The sequence below is a fragment of the Danio rerio genome, chromosome 10 (assembly GCF_052040795.2).
Source record: "Danio rerio strain M-AB ecotype USA chromosome 10, GRCz13ab, whole genome shotgun sequence".
NCBI lineage: Eukaryota > Metazoa > Chordata > Actinopteri > Cypriniformes > Danionidae > Danio > Danio rerio.
In genome coordinates, this window is record NC_141030.1 from 9,929,392 (window position 1) to 9,953,022 (window position 23,631).

At 41.7% G+C, this 23,631-nt stretch overlaps 1 protein-coding gene across 4 annotated transcripts in view; it reads left to right on the forward strand.

Moving 5' to 3' along the window:
- The window catches only part of rc3h2 (ring finger and CCCH-type domains 2), a 64,182-nt gene that overhangs the window by 21,166 nt on the left and 19,385 nt on the right, over positions 1-23,631 (forward strand). For all 4 annotated transcript variants that reach the window (XM_087270206.1, XM_087270207.1, XM_087270208.1 and 1 more), the window contains exons 7-14: positions 1,826-1,958; positions 2,041-2,159; positions 5,619-5,731; positions 10,698-10,940; positions 11,418-11,563; positions 12,850-13,211; positions 16,064-16,186; positions 16,928-17,080. In XM_087270206.1, the coding sequence (XP_087126332.1) occupies positions 1,826-1,958; positions 2,041-2,159; positions 5,619-5,731; positions 10,698-10,940; positions 11,418-11,563; positions 12,850-13,211; positions 16,064-16,186; positions 16,928-17,080 (1,392 nt within the window). The remainder of the gene's footprint in view (positions 1-1,825; positions 1,959-2,040; positions 2,160-5,618; positions 5,732-10,697; positions 10,941-11,417; positions 11,564-12,849; positions 13,212-16,063; positions 16,187-16,927; positions 17,081-23,631) is intronic.

A 23,631-nucleotide genomic window follows, 5' to 3' on the forward strand; every position in this document is an offset into this window, starting at 1 on the left:
CCTGTTAAAGGACTAGAACCGGTGACATTCTTGCTGTGAGGCAACAGTGCTAACCACTGGGCCACCATGCCGCCCTATGAAGGGAAAGGTGGAGAAGTAGGGGTGGAAGGGGGGATTCTTCAAATCGAAGATGGCTGTAGTGAGAAACCCTGGCTCTTTATAGTGGGTTAGGACTGGCCTGAGTGGTGGATCATACGTAGCTAATGCAGAACCAGCTGTGTTCAGTCATAATCACGTGATCCTCTCGAAATTAGTTTATAAATAAACTTCACTTAGTTGGCATTTAGATGCAATGTAACATAAATTCTACAAAATGCGTTAAAGGGACCATCAAAATAAAGTGAAACCCAAAAAATCTGATAAAAATAACAAATGTAATTTCTGCATTCAGCAATTTAGTTAAGGAGAGAATTAAAATGTAAAAAGTAAATGGTAAATTCTATGTTAGCACTCAGTTAAGGTTAATAAACTTCAGCTCATACGTTTATTGTACTTAAAACTGAAATTTAGTGTACAATGTATCTTTGGGGTAATATAAAAATAGCAAACCTAAACTTTTTGAAAACTGGTGTTGTCATCATGAGCCGTGAAAAAAGCAGTGCATGATGGGCATCGCATAATCAAAAATTGCAATCATCCTTTTTATTAATTTAGGTTTTTTTTAAAGAATCATTGAGTATGTTTACATGGACACCAATCATAATAGTTTTAATTAGATCAAGATAATACTCTGATTAAGAGTCTACCATGTAAACAGCGATTTTTGATTAATTTAATCCGACTAAAGTCATAATCGAACTAAAGAGAAATCGAATTAAGACGTAGAGTATGCAGATTTTAGTCGCATTATTGAAGTGCAGTACAGACATGTAAACACAGCAATCAAACTATTACCGCCATGTAGGATTTTCGCTGCATTTTGCGACAGGATATTCCATACACACTCGGCTGTTTGACACTATTCTCTGCACCTGTCGAGTTAATGAAGGACCACAAACATTAATTGCAGCGCTTTTTTTCCCATACGGCGTGTGGTGTCAAACTCCATTTGAACAACACACGTCCAGCAGTTTATTCTCGCATCCAATATCTCGTTTGTCACGGGGAGCTTGCATGAAATGTTCCTGAATGAAAGTGAAAGTGTCAAATTGCAATTAGGTTCAACAAATCAAAAATGAAACACCTGAAATTACATGAAACTTGGGAGGAAATGTGGATAGCCTGGTGACGCAATGATGTTAATCGAATTATGTGCTATAACATGTAAAGAGGGATCATGAAAGGAACATTTGAAAAGCAACTCATGTAAACACCTTAATCATATTATTGTCTTATTCAGATTAATGCAAATAATTTAACTACTGATGTCCATGTAAGCGAAGTCATTGTAAACATAAACCACAAGTAAAATATACTTGGAATAAGTTCAAAGTGTCTACAATTACCTTTTTAAGTTTTGTTCTTGCTTGTACTAAACTCTAAAATTATATTTGCTGCTTGTTTAAATTACTTAAATTGAGTTGAAACAACACAATTTTTAAGAGTTTTTGAGGACAACGTAATTCTTTTATGTTCAATCCACTTAAATTTGTAAAAACGATGAAGTTAACTTAATCGATTTGTGTTGGGACAACATAACAAAACTGAGAGAAACCCAGCATTTTAAAGTGTAAATTATTTAATTTGGAAATCACTTTTTTTGTAGTATTTTCTTGATCGCATTATAATTTTTATCTCTGTGAAAGAAAGTAAATAGTTTTAGACTTTTTTTAGAAAATGTTTTGGCTCTCATCTTTATGACTGCTTTTGTCCTTTTCCACTACAGCTTCAGTCCCCAGAATCCTTTGCGAAGAGCGTGCAGGAGCTCACCATAATCCTGCAGAGAACAGGAGACCCAGCCAACCTGAACAGCCTCAGAGCTCCTCTCGAGCTGCTGGCCGGCATCGACCACAACCCTGGTGAGCTCTTACACCTCCACAAACACCATGAGATAATATCATTGGAAATAACCGCTATTTGTGTGTGTGTGTGTGTGTGTAGATGCAGCTGCTCCATCTTGGCCAGAGCTGGAGAGTGTGTTACTAGCCGTGAAGGTTGTTGTCCATGGGCTGGTGGAGTTCATCCAAAATTTTAGCAAAAAGAGCACTGAAAGCCCTCAGGTATTGCTTCAGGATCTGCTGAATACATTCATTCCATATTACTTTAATTATAGATGTCAGAAATGCAAAATGTTTTACTGTGATGTAAATGTATTAGGGGTTTTCAAGAAGGTTGACATTGTTTAATGTAGTATGTGACAGATCTAGCTGTTTACTTTACCCTTGATTTCACACTATTATTTATTGGTAATTTTGCAGTATTGCTAATTGGATGGTCTGTTAAAATATACAGCATTTTTGAATTTTAAAAACATATTCATCCTATGATGTAGTTATTCAGTGAGTTATTCAGATTCATCAATATTAGACCTAAAACGTATGAAGCACAGTTGAAGTCAGAATTATTAGCCTCCCTGAATTATATGCCCCTCTGTTTATTTTTCCCCTAATTTCTGTTTAACAAAGAGAAGATTTTCTCAGCACATTTCTTAACATAATACTTTTAATAACTAATTTCTACTAACTGATTCATTTTATCTTTGCCATGATGACAGTAAATAATATTTGACTAGATAGTTTTCAAGACACTTCTATACAGCTTAAAGTGACATTTAAAGGCTAAACTAGGTTAATTAGGTTAACTAGGCAGGTTAGGGTAATTAGGCAAGTTATTGTATAACGATGGTTTGTTCTGTAGACTATCGAAAAAAATATTGCTTAAAGGTGCTAATAGTTTTGACCTTAAAATGTTTTTCTAAATAATTAAAAACTGCTTTCCTTTTAGCCAAAATAAAACAAAGACTTTCTCTAGAATAAAAAATATTATCAAACATACCGTGAAAATTTTCTTGCTCTGTTAAACATAATTTGGTAAATATTTAAAAAAGACAAAAAAATTCAAAGGGGGGCTAATAATTCTGACTTCAACTGTAAATAGTTTACTTGAATATATATATTACACAAATAGCATAATATTTCATTAATATTTATTAAAGAAATATTTTATTAATATGTTTTAAAAACATTTTTAATATTTCTACTTTTATGTTTTTTCATTTGAATATTAAAATATATATTTTAAATATATGCAATATACAGATTGAGGGCAAAATTGTTCATTATTAAATTATTATTGAAATATTTGTTTTCTTTTTTAATGTATTTCTCAATGGATATTTAATGGAGCAGGAACATTTTCAAAGTAATTCCAATCATTATTTTTTCTTCTAGAGCAAGTCCTATTTGTATTTTTTTTTTTATGGAAAAAAATCTAAAATAATAACAATTTAACAGGAGTGCTGTTTAAATGTTAAAATTAACGTTTACTATAAACAACTGTGTACAATTATTGTTTATTATTAATTCACTTAAGTAAATACATTAATAGAATACCCTCAATTGGTAGCAGGCCAAAATGATCACAACCAGTATATTCACATTCATTTATTAGCTACATTCATTCTGTACATCATCTGTTAACCTGTTTGTATCAATCTGGATGATTTTTTGTAATAAATAAAATTATATAAAATGAAAATTATATAATTAATTGCTCACGCTCATGTCATTCCAAACCCCTGAGACCTTTACCTGAGAGTCCTTGAAACAAATTAAGAAATTTTAGATCCAAGGGGTCTCTCAAAGTCCAAAAATAGAGTCAAAAGATTGTCAAATCATTTGACTTCAGTGGTTTAACGGTAGTCATATGACGCTTCAAGAACAATTTTGTATGCCAAACAACTGCAAAAATGACTTTATTTGGCTTTGTTTCCCCATGTCAGATAAGGGTACTTGTTTACTATGCACAATACAATGCTTACATGTTGCGCTGTTGACTTTAATGGCAATGCATTGTACTGCCCCAAGTAAATGTGCACCTTGATGATCCGACAATGAAGAGAAGACAAAAGCACAAAAACAGAACAAAAACATATTTACAATTTTTCGGTGCACAAATGTGTTCTTGGAGTTTCAGATTACAGAACCACTAAAGTCAACTTTCTTCTTTTCTGGATTTTGAAAATCTCTTGACTAACGCTGTCTATGGAGGATGAGTGAACTCTCAGGGCTCTATTTTGACGGTCCATGCGCAAAGCGCAGGGCGCAAACACTTTCAGGGCGTGTCAGGACGCGTTTTTGCTAATTTAAGGATGGGAAATCTGCCTTGCGCTTCGGCGCATGGTCTAAAAGGGTTGAGTTTATTTTCTTAATAGGTTTCAGGTGTGTTTTAAGAATAAACCAATTAGAGTCTCATCTCCCATTCCCTTTAAGAGTCAGCTGCGTCACGCCAAAAGCGCATTCGCTATTTACAGGACGCAAAGTAAGTCTAAGTGGAAAAAATGAGCATTTCACAAGCAAACAGTTAACAGTTAACAGTTTTTTTTAACAGAAGACTGTTAAACAGAGCATCTACTGCCTGAGAATGAGAGATAATGGATCACTTTCACTTTCGGTCTTGGATAGGGAAACCTTTACGCACAGACATCAATTAGTCTATAAATAAATACTTTTGTTTGTTAAGCGCAAAGATTTGTTTCAAAACTATTTCTAAATTCAGTTCTAATTTCCAGCAAACAAATAAATTAATAATAATAGCAAAATGTGCTCAAAAACCTGAGTTATATCCTAAAACACATGCTGTGCCCCATATGGTCTAAAACCTGACAGGTGGGCAAATCTAAGCTTGTTTTTAATAAAACAAATATAAATATGGATATAATAAATAATACTGCTAATAATAATAACATTATACAAAAGCAAATTGTTATGAATGAACTGAAAAAGCCTCCCGAGATGAAGAAGACATAAAAGCAGTGGTTTTTCATATTTATGTAGGCTAGAAAATAATATGTTTTGTAATATTTTAATCCTTTATATTTATATTCTATATCTATTCTTATTATATCCTATATATATCCTTAATATTTACATTTTTTCATGTAAAGATATTTGCCTATTGCTTTCTTGTGCGTATTAAGCAGTGCGTAAGCGAGGCACAACTCTGCGCCGGAGTTTAGACCGGGTTTGTTTTGGTCTAATGAAAAATCTATTAGTTTCTCAAAATACCAACGCGCCAGCGGTCCGCCTCAGAACGCCTTTCTTTTTAGACCAGAACGCCTATGGGCGCACAAATGAGCGCTAATGCATTTGCTATTTAAACAGCGTAGCACAACGCCTCAAAACGACTCTTGCGCCAAGCTGAAACTACCAAAAGACTACTGCGTCACGCCTTGCGCCCCACTGCGCCGGGTGTATGATAGGGCCCTCAGATTTAATCTAAAATAGCTTAATTTGTATTCAGAAGATGAGCAAAGGTCTTAGTGGATTGGAATGACATGAGTAATTACCAACTTTATTAACATTATTACTTTAAATAAATCATATACATTACGTTTTTTTCTAGCTATGCAAGAACAATACTATAATATTATATTATTATAATAATATAATAATATTTATTCATGATCCTGATCATGAAGCCGTTGTCTGAAATATGCAGTTGTCTGCTTTCTTGTTCAGGCTCAACCCAACAGCAAGTACAAAACAAGTATGTGCAGGGACTTACGGCAGCAAGGCGGCTGCCCGAGAGGAGCCAGCTGTACATTTGCCCACACGCAAGAGGAGTTGGAGAAGTGAGAACACACACAAACACATACACACAGACACACACACTAGGGTTGCAAAATATGTCATTTTAGCATTAGCACATCTGCAGTAGTCACATTGGTTGTGCAGTGTTGAGTTGAATTAATAGTTGACTGCAGTTCAAAACACATGTGGTTTGTGGGGACGCTGCAAAGGTAAACCATAAAATAGTGAAAGTTTTTCAATAGCTACATTTTCATCCACTTATTTTTATGCGCATTGTGGATTTGTGCATATAAAACTGGTTGATGGTAACGTCAAGATGCACATCAAATTTGGAAAATGCGAATAAAAAACATGCACATAACTGAGTAGAATAAACTTTTTATTCAATAAGAAAAGATGTGCATAAACTTTGATGGAAACACTTTTACTGAACAAATTCGTTTATCCGCATTAAAAAAGTCATGTGAGTTTTGTTATAAGAGATCATGTGATGATAAAAATAAATAAACCAGCAGGCTGAGCACATTGTAAAACATCTGAAATGTTGTTTTGGTCATTCTAAAATGCCTTAAACGTTTCAGTATTAGTGTTATTATATTATTAATTACCTCCAGAATCAAGAGCGTCTGTGCTTCGCATCTCACGTCTTCAAACGCCAACGAGTGTTCACTGCATGTCAGGATTGCCTCCTGAGGCACAAGTCATTTATTAAATGAAGAAAAGATTCACACAGCTACTCCTACTGCAGCAAATTACCTTTTGTACTGTTGATATTTGGTGCCAGTTAATCAGGAATTGACGATTTTGTTTGCTTTGACTCGTTTGATGGAAGTGCTGCTTTATTCGCACGTCTGTTATGCGATAATCCAGTTTTGCACATAAAGTTAATTTGCATTTTGGATGGAAAAATACCTACTGTCATGTTTTTAAATATAACATTTGTAGCTTTAATTATGTTGGCTTGAGAAAGCCAACATACTGTTATGCTACTCTGGCTTATGAAAGCCAACATACTGTTATGCTACTTTGTCCTTGAAAACAAACGTATCTCCTCCTAGGCCGTTCATGCCACAGGGCCCAAATGTGGTCAAAATGTGCCTTCTACATTCAAGATTGTTGCTATATCTCCTCATGCCTATAAGACTTATTGTTTTTTTAATAAAAAATGTTAAATATTAAATTTTTATAATCCGGGCATATAAAAAAATGATACAAGCCCCAAATTTGGCCAAAAGCTGTATTTAGATGTGTTAGATTTTGTTGCTATATCTTTAAGGTTTATCAGACTTATAGTTTTCCAATAAATAATTTTTAAGCATTATTTTTCTTATAATATGGCAAGCCATTTTTGACTTAAACTCCATATTTTTTACTGATATGGCAAGCCATTTTTTCATGTATCACTTTCACACTTATTAAGCAATGTATTTTCAAAAAAAATACTGCAAGCCATTTTTACATAATGTTCATTCCCTTAGTCCCTTTATTAATCAGGGGTCGCCGCAACACAATGAACTACCAACTTATCCAGCATTTGTTTTACACAGCGAATGCCCTTCCAGCCGCAACCCAACACCAGAAATACATAATGTTCAAGTCCAGTTTTTGACACTCATAAAGACTGTCATAGAAACATCGGGGTTGATTAAGATCACTCATATTGCCAAGAAGCGTTGATGTATCATCACTAACCTGTCAACCATTTAAAAATAGCAATATCTCTACATCAGAACATCATAGAAACCTGGGCATTGGCTTGTTTGACTCATGCTAGCAAATGGGACTTCCTGTGTACTATGCATGGTAACAATGATAATGGAAGCCAAGTGCTAATAACGATTAGCTACATGCTATGAATGATTATCTAAATGCAATAACATATGCTAGAAATGCCTACTAAGTATTAGCATTTGATCAAACATGTACACGAGCATTGCCATTTAGCAACTGCTTAGCAACCACTTAACAGTGCCATAATTGTTTTAGCAACTGCCTAGCAACCACTTAGCAACCACCACCGTGCTTCCTGCCAACTGCCATTCCTAGTCCTAGTGCAGTCACGTTGGCTTTCTCAAGCCAACATCAAAGTTTATCAATAAACTTTAGGTTCTAGTTATTATTATTATTATTTTTTTATATATTCATATAGCAGGCGCTTTTATCCAATGTGACTTATAAGCTAGTGTAAAAGAACCGTTTATTATATTGTTTACGACCATAAAAAAATATTCTTTGTAAACTATATGACAAGTTTAAGTTAGCTTATTATTTCTCTGATCATATGGAGAGTGTGTGTCCTATAGGTGGTTTGTCAAACCCACTACATGTGTGGAGCACATTCAGAATTGTGCAATGCTTTCCAAGAACTTTGTACTTTTGATTAGAAAGTGTCTGATGCATACAGAGAGGAAAAGAGTGTGTACTACAGGTGGTTTGTCAAGTCCACTCGCCTACATGAAGCACATTAGTATTGCAATTATAGTACGTTTTTTTTCCAGAAATATGGATTGTTTATGCATCATAGTTGTACAGTGGGTAGCACAATCACCTCACAACAAGGAGGTTGCTGGTTCCAGCCTCGGCTGGGTCAGTTGGCATTGCTGTGTAGAGTTTGCATGTTCTCCCCATGTTTGCATGGGTTTCCTCCAGGTGCTCCGGTTTCCAAGTCCAAATACATGTGCTATAGGTGAATTGAGTAAGCAAAATTGTCCGTAGTGTATGTGGGTTGCAGATGGAAGGCCATCCGCTGCGTAAAACATAAGTTGGTGGTTCATTCAGCTGTGGCGACCCCAGATTAATAAAGGGACTAAGACGTAAAGAAAATGAATGAATGGATTGTTTGTAAGAAAGTTTCTGATGTTGGATGTTGGTTTGTAAGAAAGTTTCTGATGATGTTGCTGATGTTGGATAAAGAAATGATTAAGTATTGATGAAAAAAAGTAAGCATTTTTTGTTTTTAAAAGATTTTTAATAGATGTCTAAAAGATGTCTAATAGACATCTAAAGATAGTCGTCTTGGCTGAAACAAGGCTAAATTTGGGCTGTCATTGAAAATCTAATAGACGTCTAAGAATAAGCCAAATCTCGACTAGTCATCAAATAAACAGAAATGAATGACTACAAATACAAAGTCTGTCTAATCCATACCTGACAACATTTGTCCCTGAAAATCTAGGAGATCGGGGGGTTAAGTTCGGGGGTGAGGTGTCTGTATAACACTGTGGTGTTAGTAACTGTAATATGAAGAGTGTTTCTGATCCTATACTAATATTGGCAACCCTAGGGTTTCACAGACTGTACCAAAATGGTGAAATAACAAAATGGTAGGGTGGCAGCTGGAGATGGTGCTGAAAAATGCGGGAGACTCCCGGGAAAAACGGGAGTTTTGTCAGGTATGTGTCAGGGTTCTGCCACTCTGGTCTAGTAAATTCTTGTTTTGGTGGTAGAGCTCGGACACTAGCCATGTCTGGTCCTGTTTCTGTCTCTGTGTGCGCGCACGCCGTCGTGGGTGTACGCAGAGTGTGCGCGCGGCCGCATCCCTCAGACGAACGCACTCTTGTACTCGTGTTTGTGTTTTCGTCTGTCTGCAGCGTGGTGCTTCATTCCCAGCATCTCAGCCTAGTTGGTTTCAGTTTTGGTCGGCGCTGGGATGAAGCATGCATGCTGCGTGTGTGAGCGCATGGTGAGTGTTTTCATTCATCGTGTGCTCATGTCTTGCGTCTGTTGTCAAAGCACATGGCTCTGTGTTTACATTGTGGTCACGTGCTTTTGTCGTGTGCTTCAGTGTTGTGTTTGTTGTCTTGAACATGCGGTTAATGAGTTCTCTCATTGGCTGCATGTTCTTGTCCTGTTTTATGTGAGCGCATGGCTTGTGTTGTCTCTCTGTGTCATGCGATCTCCCGTCTATTGTCTAGTCCCACCCTCCTTGTTAACTCATTATTAGTTTGTCATGTTCACCTGTGTGTCAATTTACTTTTTGCTTTATTATCCCCTCATGTTTTCAATCCTGTGCGAGTTCGTCATGAGATGTCATTGTTTCCTGTCTTGCCTTGTTCTCTTGTTCTCCTGTTTGCCAGCCTGCCTGGTCTAATTTGTTTATTTGTTTGTTTATTTGTTTTATTAATATTTTCCCCCTCGGGGTAGTTTGTTTTGCTGTTTTGCTTTTTATTTTTTTTATCAATAAATACCCATTATTTCTTTGCACTTGAGTCTTCGCTCCTTTTCCCCACCACGAACGTGACAGTATGGTCTAATCTGTCTATCTGTTTTGGGCATTTAGATATTTATCAGATGTCTTTTAAACACAAAATTGTTTGCTAAGATCAGTCTTAAGTTGTTTTTATAAAATGGTCAGAGAATGAGTTAGGGTTTGTCAAGTCATTCCACAAGGATGGAATTTTAATGGTGAAGGTCCTAACGGTTGATTTTGTGCCTGATAGGGATGGTAGCACCAAACAACAGTCATTGTAATATGATGAAGACTATACAGTGTGTTTTACTGTACAAGTGATTAGTCAGTTTTTCTGTTTGACTCCCCAGAAAACCATAAATGAGTGTTCACTGCATTTGTATATTTGCTCTATTTATCCGCGCTAGTCTATTATATATTATGAAGATGCACTCACCTACAGAATCATTGCTAAGAATCTAAAATGATAATTTATTTCCAAACAGAGCTAAAGAACTCATCTGATAAAATGTTATTCATATTGAATATGTGTTGCAGAAAAGCTCATTTTTGCAATGTCAGTTTTTCCAAAATTGTGCAGCCCTGCCACACACACACACATACACTTGAATGAGCACATCCAACCTGTCTCGTGCTGTAGCACAAAAAACACTGGCACACATGAACCTGCTCTCTTTCCCACGTCTCCCTAATTCTTATTCAAGCTCACCCACACAATCCTACAGTACCAACACAACAGAAATCTGGCATGGTTGTGGCTAAATCTCCCTCCCGTCACCCCGTTTCCTCTCTTACGTTCATCTTTCTATCTCTTTCAGGCACAGAATGAGAAATAGGAAAGCTAGTGGGGCGGTGAGGCCGTTTCTGTCAGTTCCAGCAGTGATGGCCAAATCTTGCACCAAGGCAGGGTCAGAGGTAGGCCCCGGAGGGATAAAGAACCATGAGAAAGATGCCTCTGAGGACGTGTCTCCAACTCAGCTCATCCCTAGAGGAGGAGACCAGCAGGAGGACAAAATGCTGCTCAGTGGTGTTAACGGATTGCATGTGACCAGCCTAGAACAGTAAGTGCACTTATTAGTGGAGTTAACTGAAGATTGTCATATTCATTGATTGGAACAAATTCCTAAATGTAAAAATGTTAGGTCACACTATTTTGAAGGTCCATTTGTTGAATTTAAATTACATTGCATTTACATGCCAACTAATTCTCATTGGATAACAAGAAGACTGTTAGGTTGGGGTTAGGCTTAGTGTAAGTTGACATGTACTTGCAAAGTTTCTTATAGTCAGTTAAATGTATTTTTAAAATTAACATGTCAAATTAAGCCAATAATAAATGGATATCATTAAAACAATTTATGGAAAACATGATCATGCATGGGCAGACTGTAAAACATAAATAAAATGTAAATAGCCTACCAATACTGTAAATAACTATTTATAAAAATGTGCATGATGAGTATCATCATGTATCACAATCATTTGATATTTATAGAGATTTTATGAACATAAACAGTATTTTATTTTATTTTTTTCAGGAATCTTGGCAGTCACAGCCAGTCTCCTTCCATATCTTCAGTGATGTCTACAGACAGACACGGGCATGTCCAGATGAGGGCTCACCCTGAGTACTGCTCTCAGGACCAGAGACCATATGAGCTGACACCCTACCCTCAGTCCACCAGTATGTCACAAACCTCTCCCAGAGGGGTGATTACTCCCCTAAACTTTATGATCTACTACTGGGGCTTCTACTTTTTCTTTCTTTCAGCTTACAAGACTACATTTCTAAAAGCATCTTCATAGCCAATCCTAGCAACTAAACCATTAAATCATGTTAGCAGTATGTTAAACAAGGTAGCAATATGCAAACCATCAAATTAATAAAAACTGTTAAAAATATATAGCAACACCTAAGTATTAAAAATGTTAGTGCTATTGTCATGTTAAAACATCCTAGAAAGAATGCTAGCAACATGCTAATCCATGCTAGCCACATGGTAGCCAAGTGCTAGGACATGTTAACTTGCTAATGTTACTTAGCTAATTACAACTTAACTCTATATTAATGTGGTCAGCTATGTGGTAAGACATGCTGGAGGCATGGTAACTAGATATTAAAAACATGCAAGCAACATTGAATTTATGTTAATTTTGTTACATGCTAAATCATAGTAAGTATTGATTATGCAAAAACAGCGAAGCAACAAGCTAACTTTGCTAGCAGAATGCAACAATGTGCTAGCAGCATATTAAACATGCGCAATGTGTCAACACATGATGAAAATGTGAAAGCTGTGGCAATTCATGCTAGCAAAATTCTATTTTGTTGCAGTGTTTTAATAAATGTTAGCAACATTTAAATAACTCATTTTATTAGAGTCTTAACATGTTAGCATGTTAAAATTAAGCTAGCAACATTTATTATTTGTAGTGGTGTTAAAACATGCTGTAAATATGCCAAAACTTTCTTTCTTTCTTTCTTTCTTTCTTTCTTTCTTTCTTTCTTTCTTTCTTTCTTTCTTTCTTTCTTTTTTACTTGTTTGTTTTTTTGTTTTGTTCTGTTTCTTTCGTTTGTTTTGTTCTTTCTTTTATTTGTTTGTTTCTTTATTTTTTAGATTTTTCTGTTTGTTTGTTTTTTTCTTTCTTTTATTTCCTTCTTTCTTTTGTTTGTTTGTTTCTTTTTTGTTTCGTCATTTCTTTCTTTCTTACTTTGTTTTCTTTTTCTTTCTTTTATTTTTTTTCATTGTTTGTTTGTTTCTTTCATTCTTTTTTTCTTTTGTTTGTTTGTTTATTTTGTTTGTTTCGTTCTTTTGTTTGTTTGTTTGTTTCTTTCTTTCTTTCTTTCTTTCAAAAAGAAAAAAAAACTTTCTTAAAATCACAGCCTACAAATTACAGTCCCAACAAACATTACCATCTAGTGCACTTTGACTGCCCACAGTTGATTCACTTCTTCTTTTCCTCCCACAGTTCCTCCGAGGTCATGCAGTCCTCGCTTCCATCGTTCCAGCAATGTGCCCGAGTCCATGTTACCCCCTTCAGTGGGTCCTGTGTATCCTGATCAGCACCCCTCTGTTCCTGCTTTAGACAGACTAGGCCCAAGTCATTTTGGGCCGCCCTCTGCCTACTCCTCTCATGGCATGTACACCCCTGTTTACGACAGCCGGCGCGTGTGGAGGCCACCACTGTATCCCAGGGATGGAGGAAGGAGTAACTCTCTCCCTCTAGAGGTTTTTCGATCCACTGTTTATCAGCCACCTCTCCGGGAGCGATACAACTCTCTAGACAGTCCGTACTGCAGCACGGCGGAGCAGAGAGCCACTATGCACAGGGCAGGTTTTGTTATCCTATTCATGTCTGTTGAATGAGCCAGAAATTCTTTTCCATCTTAATCAATATTTTGCCTTCAAAATGTTAAATATAATTTGCGTTATAAAAGGTTATATTTTGGTTTTGGAGGTCTCCAACAACAGTCTGTTATGCATGCAAGGTCAAAAAACTTATATGCATTTATTTTTACCTATTTATCCTAACGACTACCATATGATTCATTCAGCGATTCATTTGTTCCCACCACGGCTATGAAGTAGCACAGAGTATGTGAGAGCCCAATGCAGGAATGCAATAAAGCAATGCAGTTAAACACTAGCATATTACAATTTCAAAAGTTAAACTGTTTTGAAAATTACCCGCACCGCGTGTGAGGAACAGCTGATGGTGGCCATAGCAAAGACAAACGGCAGAGGATCGCGAGTTCAAAAACGCATTTAAATCAATAATGGACGAAAAACGCGTCACATTTTATTGTGATTTTAGACACAATATGTGAATTAGCCCACACAAATTTAACCTGGGAGATACAATACAAGCACTGATCCATAGTAGATAAGTGATTACAAGCCGTGCGGGGCTATTACAACTTATAAAACACAATTAAACATTTTAACAATTTTAAACACATATATTTTATGATCTGGAGGAAGAAGGAACGGGTCCATATTAACTGTAAGAGTTACTGACAAAGTCCCTGTCAAAGTCTAACAATGTCCTATACATAATAGTCTCTGCTGCTCCTTCCTTTAATAGCAAACAGCCGGCGAATTCTGCGTTGCAGCCTATGTTATTGTATCAATCATCAGAAAAATGACAGCATCAAACACAGCAATAGATTGGCTATACTATGGTATTGTTGTGAAAATGAACTTTAACCTGTTATTTTCCCACAGCCATCTGTCTGTGATCGTCGACTATTCACATAATGATCAATATTTTGATCCCCCGTGCTCCGCTAGTGTCTGAAGTTAAAAGCATGTTCACATTTTACCGGATGTGGAACTACATATTTGGTGTTCAAGCAAAAGATCAGAACCCAACACAATTCATTTATTTGACTTTAAGTCGACTATTTCGTTAAAGAAATAATAGTTTTAAACACGGTGCACTTTCAGATTTAAACCTCAGCTGGATGTTTTCGTTTACTTAGTACTGTGTTACACACTGCATGGAAGCTCATTTTCAAAAACCTATAATAGGGAAAACCAAAATAAAACAGTTATTTGCAGAATAAGAAAATAGGTCAGAATAAAATATTTCATGATTTCAGGCCTTTACTACCATAAACAAAAATAAATGTATTGGTATAAAATTGTATTTTTAAATACAAGTGGTTTATTAATTTCATCTAGAGCTTTATATCTGCCCATATTTATAATTGTCTTAAATATGTGAGTACTGGTTGAAATTGGAGATTATTTAAATTGTGTAATTGTTGTATTATGTATATTTATTATTAATTATCATAGCATGTATTAGTAATAGTCAGGCCTTAGGCCTTAACATTAGCACCCACCAAACCACCAAATGCGGGTAGGTTTCAGCTGTGAGTTAGACAGACACCCTCACTAGCCACTTTGGCTGGTTAAAATTCATTTTTAGGTTGCCAGAGCTGCATCGTCTTTAAGTTTAAGACCGTTTGCCAATATGTTTGCAAATGTGCTCCTAGAATAGAGAAGCGGCTTGACTGATTAGTGTTCTCGCGAGCAAAAGAAACCAAGTGAATACCGAATATCAGCACGGTGAGACGCAGGCAATCCTCACTGGCGTTGTGAGTGAGGCACAGCTGATGTGAGGGATGTGAAAGGGATGTGAAAGGAAGTGCTTGAAAGCTCCCAATTCCTTGCGCAAAAACAACCGTGCCTGGAAATGGTGCTATCGTTTCTCTTTGAAATTGATTGAAAAAAATCAGGGCTTGTGCACCCACTGTCCTGCTGCTTTCAAGAGATCTCCAGATTTCTTGTATGCAGTCGTTGTTGACACTTTCGCTTTCACCATTCTTTAAACAGATTATTAATTGGACTAATGTTAACCGTGTGCACATGATCATCCTTTCACTTAGAATGTTTTTCACCTGCTTTCTTTTGCTTGCAGTTATTTTTGTTAATATGGTTTAATTACCATAATTTACAATAACATTGCTTTAATAGGAGATTAACTCTCCATTTATCTATAGTTACCTGATGATCTGGGATATTTAGCTTGTACAAACTACTATGTATAGTTTTAAATGAATGAGAATATTTTTTTAATGTCAATTGTTTTTTTAAAGAACATTTTATTGAATAAAAAGTGTATGTAAACAGCTATATTTAGCTTGTTTTGCCACATTATTTAAAATTTGTGACAAGGAAAGAATTAGTTTATTGTGGCTAGAGAAAAAATGGTACATTAGTAATTTTTAGCATACCAAAGTCAAAGGTGTCCATTTATATGTTACTTTCCCAACAACAAAAGTGTGGCTAGTGAAAACGGTGAGTGGCTAGTGATATTGGAAAACTACTAGCCACAGTGACTGGTGGTCAAAAACGTTAATGTCAAGCTTTGCTAGTCGTAAAAAAGTTAAGGTTTCTACATAGCTTAATTTAATTTAATTTTATTTTAGTTTAGTTTAGTTTAGTTTAGTTTAGTTTAGTTAGTTGCCAAAACAACATTTCTGATTTGCATTACGATGTGTGAATTATAATTATATTTACATTTTTTCTATGTGAGCTTTACTTAACCAAGCAATTATGAAAGGCAGGGGAATGTTTGAAATTTGTTTTTGCTTGCTCATAAATGGCACACTTCATTTTTAGATTCAAATTAGGTAGAAGAGAATGAAGAAATTGATTTTCTGTCTATTTTACAGGACGCATACACTCGTGTTGATGAACTCTATCAACACAAACAGGAACACTGGGTACATCACCACAGCAATGTGAACCGGGCATCCCAGTCATCCCCAGTCTTCGCTGTGGACATGTGTCCAGAGGTATGAAAACTGCGCCTCATACATCATTCATTCATTCATTTTCTGTTTGGCTTAGTCCCTTTATTAATCAGGGATCGCCAAAGTGGAAAGAACAGCCAACTTGTCCAGCATATATTTTACGCAGTTAATGCCTTTCTGGCTGCAACCCATTACTGGGAAACACCCATACACTCTCATTCACACACATACACTACGGACAATTTAGCTTACCCAATTCACCTGTCTTTTGACTTGAGGGGGAAACCAGAGCACCTGCAGGAAACCAATGCAACACGAGAAGCACATGCAAACTCCACACAGAAATGCCAACCGACCCAGCCAAGACTAGAACCAGTGACCTTCTTGCTGTGAGGCGGTCGTGCTACCCACTGCGCCACCGTGACGCCTGCCTCATACATGCACTGTGCAAATAAAATAGTGTTAAATCATATTTGTAGTTTCTTGGATGAATAACTTTGGCAAGTAAAGCTGCAATCTCTCTTCTGAGGTGTGTTAAGCTATTTTAAGTGGGTCTGTTGCTCGGCAACTGATAAATCCAAAGCAAGCAAGCCGGTCTGTCCTGAAAATTGTGCGAACGAGCGCTTTGAAACATGTGAACCTCTCGCAGAAAGATTTGGCACCACGGAGGCTGAGTCACTTTGCATTGTTTCTTTCCACCCCCATTTTTTGAATCTGGCAGCCTGTTGCACATTGGTGGGTGTGAGATAGAATGTTGTCATCGCTCTCTTTCTCCTCCTTTAGCATCCCGAGGGTGTAGGTGGTGGGCGTATGACTTGCAAGTGTCATGGTGGAGAAGAGAGTCTTGCCCACTACTCGCCCTGGTCGTGCAGCACCATCAGCCCATTTGAGTCAGAGCCCCATCATTTGCCAACCCACTCCTGTTCCAAACATCTAGTAAGTGATCGCTTCCATACACAGTTGCACAGATTCACTTTTGCCTTCATTTAGCTCATTCAAATGTGTTTGATTCAAAGGGCTTTCAAAATAATATGGCACAGGCGCAAGTGAAGCCACTTCAGATCGCATTTACACTGACACACTTATAATAATAATAATAATAATACATTTTATTTATATTGCGCTTTTCTCAGACTCAAAGCGCTAACAAGAGCATCAAAACAGAAAAGCATAAAATAAACAAAAAAGTAAGAATGATAATAATAATTAAAAATATAGAATAAAAGTTATAAGTTATAAGCAATAATAAAAAGATGAGTTTTAAGAAGTTTTTTAAAACAGTCCAGGGAACTGGCGTTTCCCTTCGGGGGGAACTCCAGCACTATAAGTGGATTTGATGTTCTAAATCCACGTATGGGAGGATTCGGTTCAGAAGCCGCTCGTCTGAAAGAGTATTGAACGGGCCAATTAAGAATGAATTGGCAGCGCAAGCCTGCGCAGGTGTGCTGCATAGCCAATTAACTGAGCATATAAGCACACCTGGCGCCAGCAGACGCTATCCTTTTCGCTTCAGAGACTTTTCTGATCGAGTTCATGAGGGTTCCTCCTGCTGATCTACAGCCACTTCGAGCGAACGAGTGTCTCCCGGTCCAGAGCGAGTCCACGCAGCGGCATATGGTCGAGCTGGGTTTCTCCCTTGCCTGGCGTCCTTTTGGGTCCAGTCCTCCAGAGCGGTGCGTATTGTTGCAGCTAAAAGAGCAACACAGTAGTGCAGCACATCCTTTTCAGGACGGCGCTCCGACTGTGCGTTTCTGGTTGCGGGGGTTTCCTGGCTCCGGATGATGGGCACGTTCACTGCATTACATGTTTGGGGGTCCAGCATGTTAATGTGGTGCTCAGGGGAGGTTCATGTCGTCACTGCGATGCCATGACCGTCGCGCGGTTGAGATCGCGGCTAGCTTTTGTAAGAGAGCGAGCCACCCTAGTCGCCTCCTGCTCTGCAGCGGGCACTCGGGCAGATCTGAGGGTTCCAGCGAGAGATAATCCGCCGCCTAAGGGCTCGCGGACCTCTCGCTCCTCCAAGCGCTCCATCCAAGCTTCGGGTACTGGGAGTGATCCATCTAATCAGATGGTAGCTCTCACGCTCGCTGACACCGGAGATCAGATGTCCCCCGCGGCATCGGAGGGTGGGCTTTCATTGTGCGACGATGAGTCGGACCCGCTCGCCCCCTTCGGGCAGGTGAGCGCTGTCAAAACGGATACTGAGACGGACGTGTTAGCCGTGCTTTCCCGGGCTGCTTCGGCCGTGGGTTGGAGATGGTTTATCCCCCAGCTCCGCGGCCGGACTGACTAGAGGGGCGTTCCCTTCTTCCCGGTGACGCACAGTAGGCTCACGCGGTCTTAAAGAGCACTTTTTTCTGCTCGTGCTGCGTGTCCCTCCACCCTCACCACTCTTGGTGGTGGAGCGGCCAGGGGCAATACCTCAGGTTGAGTGCGCTATGGCGGTTAGTCCGCGCGGCGCCTCTTCTTGGTGGGGTGCGCCTCGTCTCCCATCCAAAGCCTGTAAGTTTCTGCTCCCCGGAGTCAGAGCTTGCAAAGCTACGGACCAGGCTGCTTCCGCCTTGCATGCGATAGCCACCTACCAGCGCTACCAAGCACAGGCGCTGGCCGAGCTGCATGAGGGTGGGTCCAACCCAGGCTTATGAGCTTCGCACCGCAGCCGACTAAGCTCTTCGGACTACTGAGTCCGCTGCGTGTGCTTTGGGGAGGACGATGTCCACACTAGTGATCCAGGAGCGCCACCCCTGACTAGAACTTGGCTGGTATGCGCGAAGTCGACAAAGTCCGCTTTCTTGACTCGCCCATATCCCAAGCTGGTCGGCGACACTGTCTGCGAATTGACCCAGGAATTCGAGGCAGTGAGAGAGCAGTCTGATGGGTGATGTCTTATCGTAGCCCGCTCCGCCCGCCGTGCCATCCATACCTGCTCCTCGCCGAAGGCGCCAGCGTACGAGAGCCGCACCGCCCCCGCACACGCCTCTGGCGAAGCGAGTGCGTCGAGCACCTCGGAAGCAGGCAGCTCCCCCTGCCCAGAACGCCGCTAAGTCCGGCAACGGACCGCGAAGCATCCCTGGGACAGGTCATCTGGAGAAGAGGGAACTTGCTCTTCCCCGCTGGAGGGCGGGGCGCCATTTCCAACGGCACCTTTTACTGCCATGAAATGAAAGGGCACTTTTTCACTTCCCCGGATGTGACAGCCCGAAATCTGCCAGTCTGAGACACTGTGCTCTCTAGCTCGCAGGTTCGGTGCGCTCCGCCAGTGGCTCACGAGCACTGCAAGCCCTGCCAGTCTGGGACGCGCCGCCTCTCAGCTCACAGAGTCTACATGCTCCGCCAGCGGCTCACGGGTGCTGGGGGGACGGTCTCCCTTCTCCCAGCCCCCAAGCTCCTTTTCCGGAGTTAGGGTGCGGAGCCAGAGCGAATCGCTCTCCTCCAGCTCTTCTGTGGGACCCTCGCGCTCCCCATATCAGCACACCCGCTCCGCGCTGCCCCTCCGCGGGTACGTCAGCGATTAGTGCGATGACGTCATTAGCGAGGGCTCTGCCTGCCTGGTTAGCGCGGGCCAGCCCCTCGTGGTGGCTCATACGCACGATCAGACTCGGCTACGAACTTCAGTTCTCGAAACGGCCTCCCAAGTTCACGGGCGGGTATTTCACCAGGGTCAATAGCCCCTGTCCGCCCCTGTCTTGCGAGAGGAGATTGCTGCCCTCTTGGCGAAGGGTGCAATCGAGCCGGTACCTCCAGCCGAGATGAAGAGCGGGTTTTACAGCCCTTATTTCATCGTACCCAAAAAGAGCGGTGGGTCACGGCCAATCCTAGATCTGCGCGTTTTGAATCGCTGCCTTCACAAGCTGTCGTTCTGAATGCTTACGCAGAGGCGCATCCTCCGATGCGTTCGTCCTCAGGATTGGTTTGCAGCCATAGACCTGAAGGACGCGTATTTTCATGTCTCCATTCTTCCACGCCACCGTCAGTTTCTGCGTTTTGCGTTCGAAGGTCGAGCATGGCAGTACAAGGTCCTCCCCTTCGGGCTCTCTCTGTCTTCGCGGGTCTTCACCAAACTTGCGGAGGGTGCCCTAGCGCCCCTGCGGCTCACAGGCATCTGCGTACTCAATTATCTCAACGACTGGCTGGTTTTAGCCCACTCTCGGGAGTAATTGACTGCGCACAGAGACGAGGTGCTCCGGCATGTTCGCCGATTGGGGTTGCAGGTCAACTGGGAAAAGAGCAAACTCGCCCCGGTGCAGAGGATCTCTTTTCACGGAATGGAGCTGGACTCGGTCACCATGGTAGCGCGCCTCTCCGGAGAGCGCGCTCGCCTGCTGCTGAACTGTTTGAGGGAGCTCGACAGCAAATTAGTGGTCCCACTGAAATATTTTCAGAGGCTCCTGGGGCATATGGCTTCCGCTGCGACTGTCACGCCGCTCGGATTGCTCCAAATGAGACCACTTCAGCACTGGCTTCAAGATTGAGTTCCAAGATGCGCATGGCATGCGCGCACACACCGAGTCTCTGTTACTGCACTGTGTCGCCGCACCCTCAGCCCCTGGAACGACCCCTTCGTTCCTGCAGGCCGGTGTGCCTCTGGGACAGGCGTCCAGTCATGTTGTTGTCTCAACAGATGCTTCCAGCGCAGGCTGGGGAGCCGTGTGTCACGGGCATGCAGCTGCGGGCCTGTGGGTAGGTGCCCAGCTGCGTTGGCATATCAATCGCCTAGAGCTGTTGGCAGTGTTCCTTGCTCTCCACCGTTTTTCTCTGGTGCTGGAGCAGCAACACGTGCTGGTCAGGATGGACAGTACGGCGGCGGCAGCAGCGTATATCAACCGTTTTGGGGGGTATGCGCTCTCGCCGCATGTCTCAGCTCGCCCGCCGTCTGCTCCTCTGGAGTCACCCGCGGCTGTAGTCGCTGCGCGCCATTCACTTCCCAGGTATGCTCGACCGTGCAGCCGATGTGCTCTCACGGCAGCAGATTCACTCTGGAGAATGGAGACTCCACCCCGAGTCTGTCTAGCTGATATGGGCGCGGTTCGGGGAGACCCAGATCGATCTGTTGCTCCCCCGAGTACGCTCATTGCCAGTTGTTTTATTTCCTGACCGAGGGCTCTCTCGGCACGGATGCACTGGCCCACAGCTGGCCTCGGAGCATACGCAAGTATGCGTTTCCCCCAGTGGGCCTGATCGCGCAGTTACTGTGCAAGGTTAGGGAGGACGAGGAGCAGGTTCTGCTAGTTGCGCCCCTCTGGCCCAACCGGACCTGGATATCAGAGCTCTCCCTCCTCGCGACGGCCCTCCCATGGCAGATCCCTTTGAGAGAGGACCTACTTTCTCAGGGACAAGGCACCGTCTGGCACCCTCGCCCCGATCTCTGGAACCTCCACATGTGGTCCATAGACGCGAGGAAGACTTAGGTAACCTGCCGCCCGCGGTGGTTGATACCATCACTCAGGCTAGAGTCCCCTCCACGAGGTGCGCCTACGCCCTGAAGTGGAGTCTATTCACTGAATGGTGTGTCTCTCGCAGAAAAGACCCCCGATCTTGCCAGATCAGTGTTGTGCTCTTTCCTTCAAGAGAACATTCGATACAGTATCTTTATGATTTCTGTCCCTGAAGACAGTTCTGCTGGTCACGTTGGCCTCCATTAAGAGGGTCGGGGACCTGGAGGCATTTTCGGTCAGTGATTTGTGCCTGGAATTCGTGCCGGATTACTCTCACGTTCCTGAGACCCCGCCCGGGTTATGTGCCCAAAGTTCCTACCACTCCCTTTAGAGATCAGGTAGTAACCCTGCAAGCGCTGCCCCCGGAGGAGGCAGACCCAGCCCTGTCCTTACTTTGTCCAGTTCGCGCTCTGCGCATTATGTGGACCATACTCAGAACTTTAGATCTTCTGAGCAGGTCTTTGTCTGTTATGGCGGACGGCAGCAGGGAAGTGGCGTGTCTAAACAACGTTTATCCCACTGGATTGTGGAAGCCATTCATGTGCTTATTTGAGCAGAGGTCAGCCGCGCCCCCCGGGAGTGCGTGCGCACTCCACTCAGAGCGTTGCATCCTCTTGGGCGTGTGCGCGCGGCGCTTCTTTAACAGACATTTGTAGAGCTGCGGGCTGGGTGACACCCAACACATTTGCAAGGTTTTATAATCTGCGAGTGGAGCCGGTTTCCTCAAGGGTGTTAGGGACCTTGGTGATTGAGGAAACAACTCGGTAGGTGTTGTAGCACGCTTGCGGTGCCTTTTTTCCCTAACACGGAGAGATGTGCACCCTCCTGTCTGTCAGTAAAGTTCCCCATTCGGTGAGCCCTGCAGATTCCTCTGAGGCCCCCAGCACTGACTCAGCGGAGGAGTCACTTGCTGGCCTACTACGTTGTAGGTCTGCCCGCTGGTTAGCCCGCGTTTTGGGTATAGGTGCCTGCTATGGCCGATCCCCGCTGGTGATCCCCATATGCTTTTCCACCACGGTTAAGTTCCCCCCCCTGGGTGGACCCGTACTTTCCCTATCCGCTAACCACCTTCTTATGCGCACTCCCCCTTTCAGGGTTAGTCCATATGTAATTCCATTTGTTTCCCTATTGGGTGCGGATGGTCTCCGCAGCGTCCTCCCTACTGGGATGGCACGCTTCCCAACGTACTGTCGTATTTCCTAGAATTATCTAGACGCTAGCAACTCCCAAAAAAAACATACCTATTCCGTAAAGCTTCTTTTGAAGTGGGATAAGTTAGGGCCAAGGGCACATTGGAGGACCGCGCCTCTCATGATATGGGTGCGTCACGCTTGCCTGACTGCCCTCTCATGATGGGTGTTGGTAAGGTGCAGTCATTATGGCGCTTTCAATGGGCTCCCATACGTGGATTTAGAACATCAAATCCACTTATAGTGCTGGAGTTCCCCCGAAGGGGAACGTTCGAGGTTACTAAAGTAACCCTTCGTTCCCCGAGGAGGGGAACGGAAGCACTATACTCCGTCGCCATAATGACTGTCCCTTAGCTGTTAAAAGTCTCTTCAGCTTAAAAAGGATAGCGTCTGCTGGCGCCAGGTGTGCTTATATGCTCAGTTAATTGGCTATGCAGCACACCTGCGCAGGCTTGCGCTGCCAATTCATTCTTAATTGGCCCGTTCAATACTCTTTCAGACGAGCGGCTTCTGAACCGAATCCTCCCATACGTGGATTTAGAACATCAAATCCACTTATAGTGCTTCCGTTCCCCTCCTCGGGGAACAAAGGGTTACTTTAGTAACCTCGAACATTCCTGATGTTTGTGGGGAGAGCATTCCACAATTTAGGTGCACAATAAGAGAATGCCCTACCTCCCATGGTGCTAAGTTTGCAGCGAGGCTGAAGCAAGATGAGCCCCGAAGCAGAACGTAGGTTGCGAGAGGAAGAGGAGGTACAGTAGATATCAGATCACATATATAATCAGTAGCAGAATCATGAACAGCTTTATAAGTTAAAATCAAGGTTTTAAAATCGTGACTTAACAGGTAACCAGTGTAA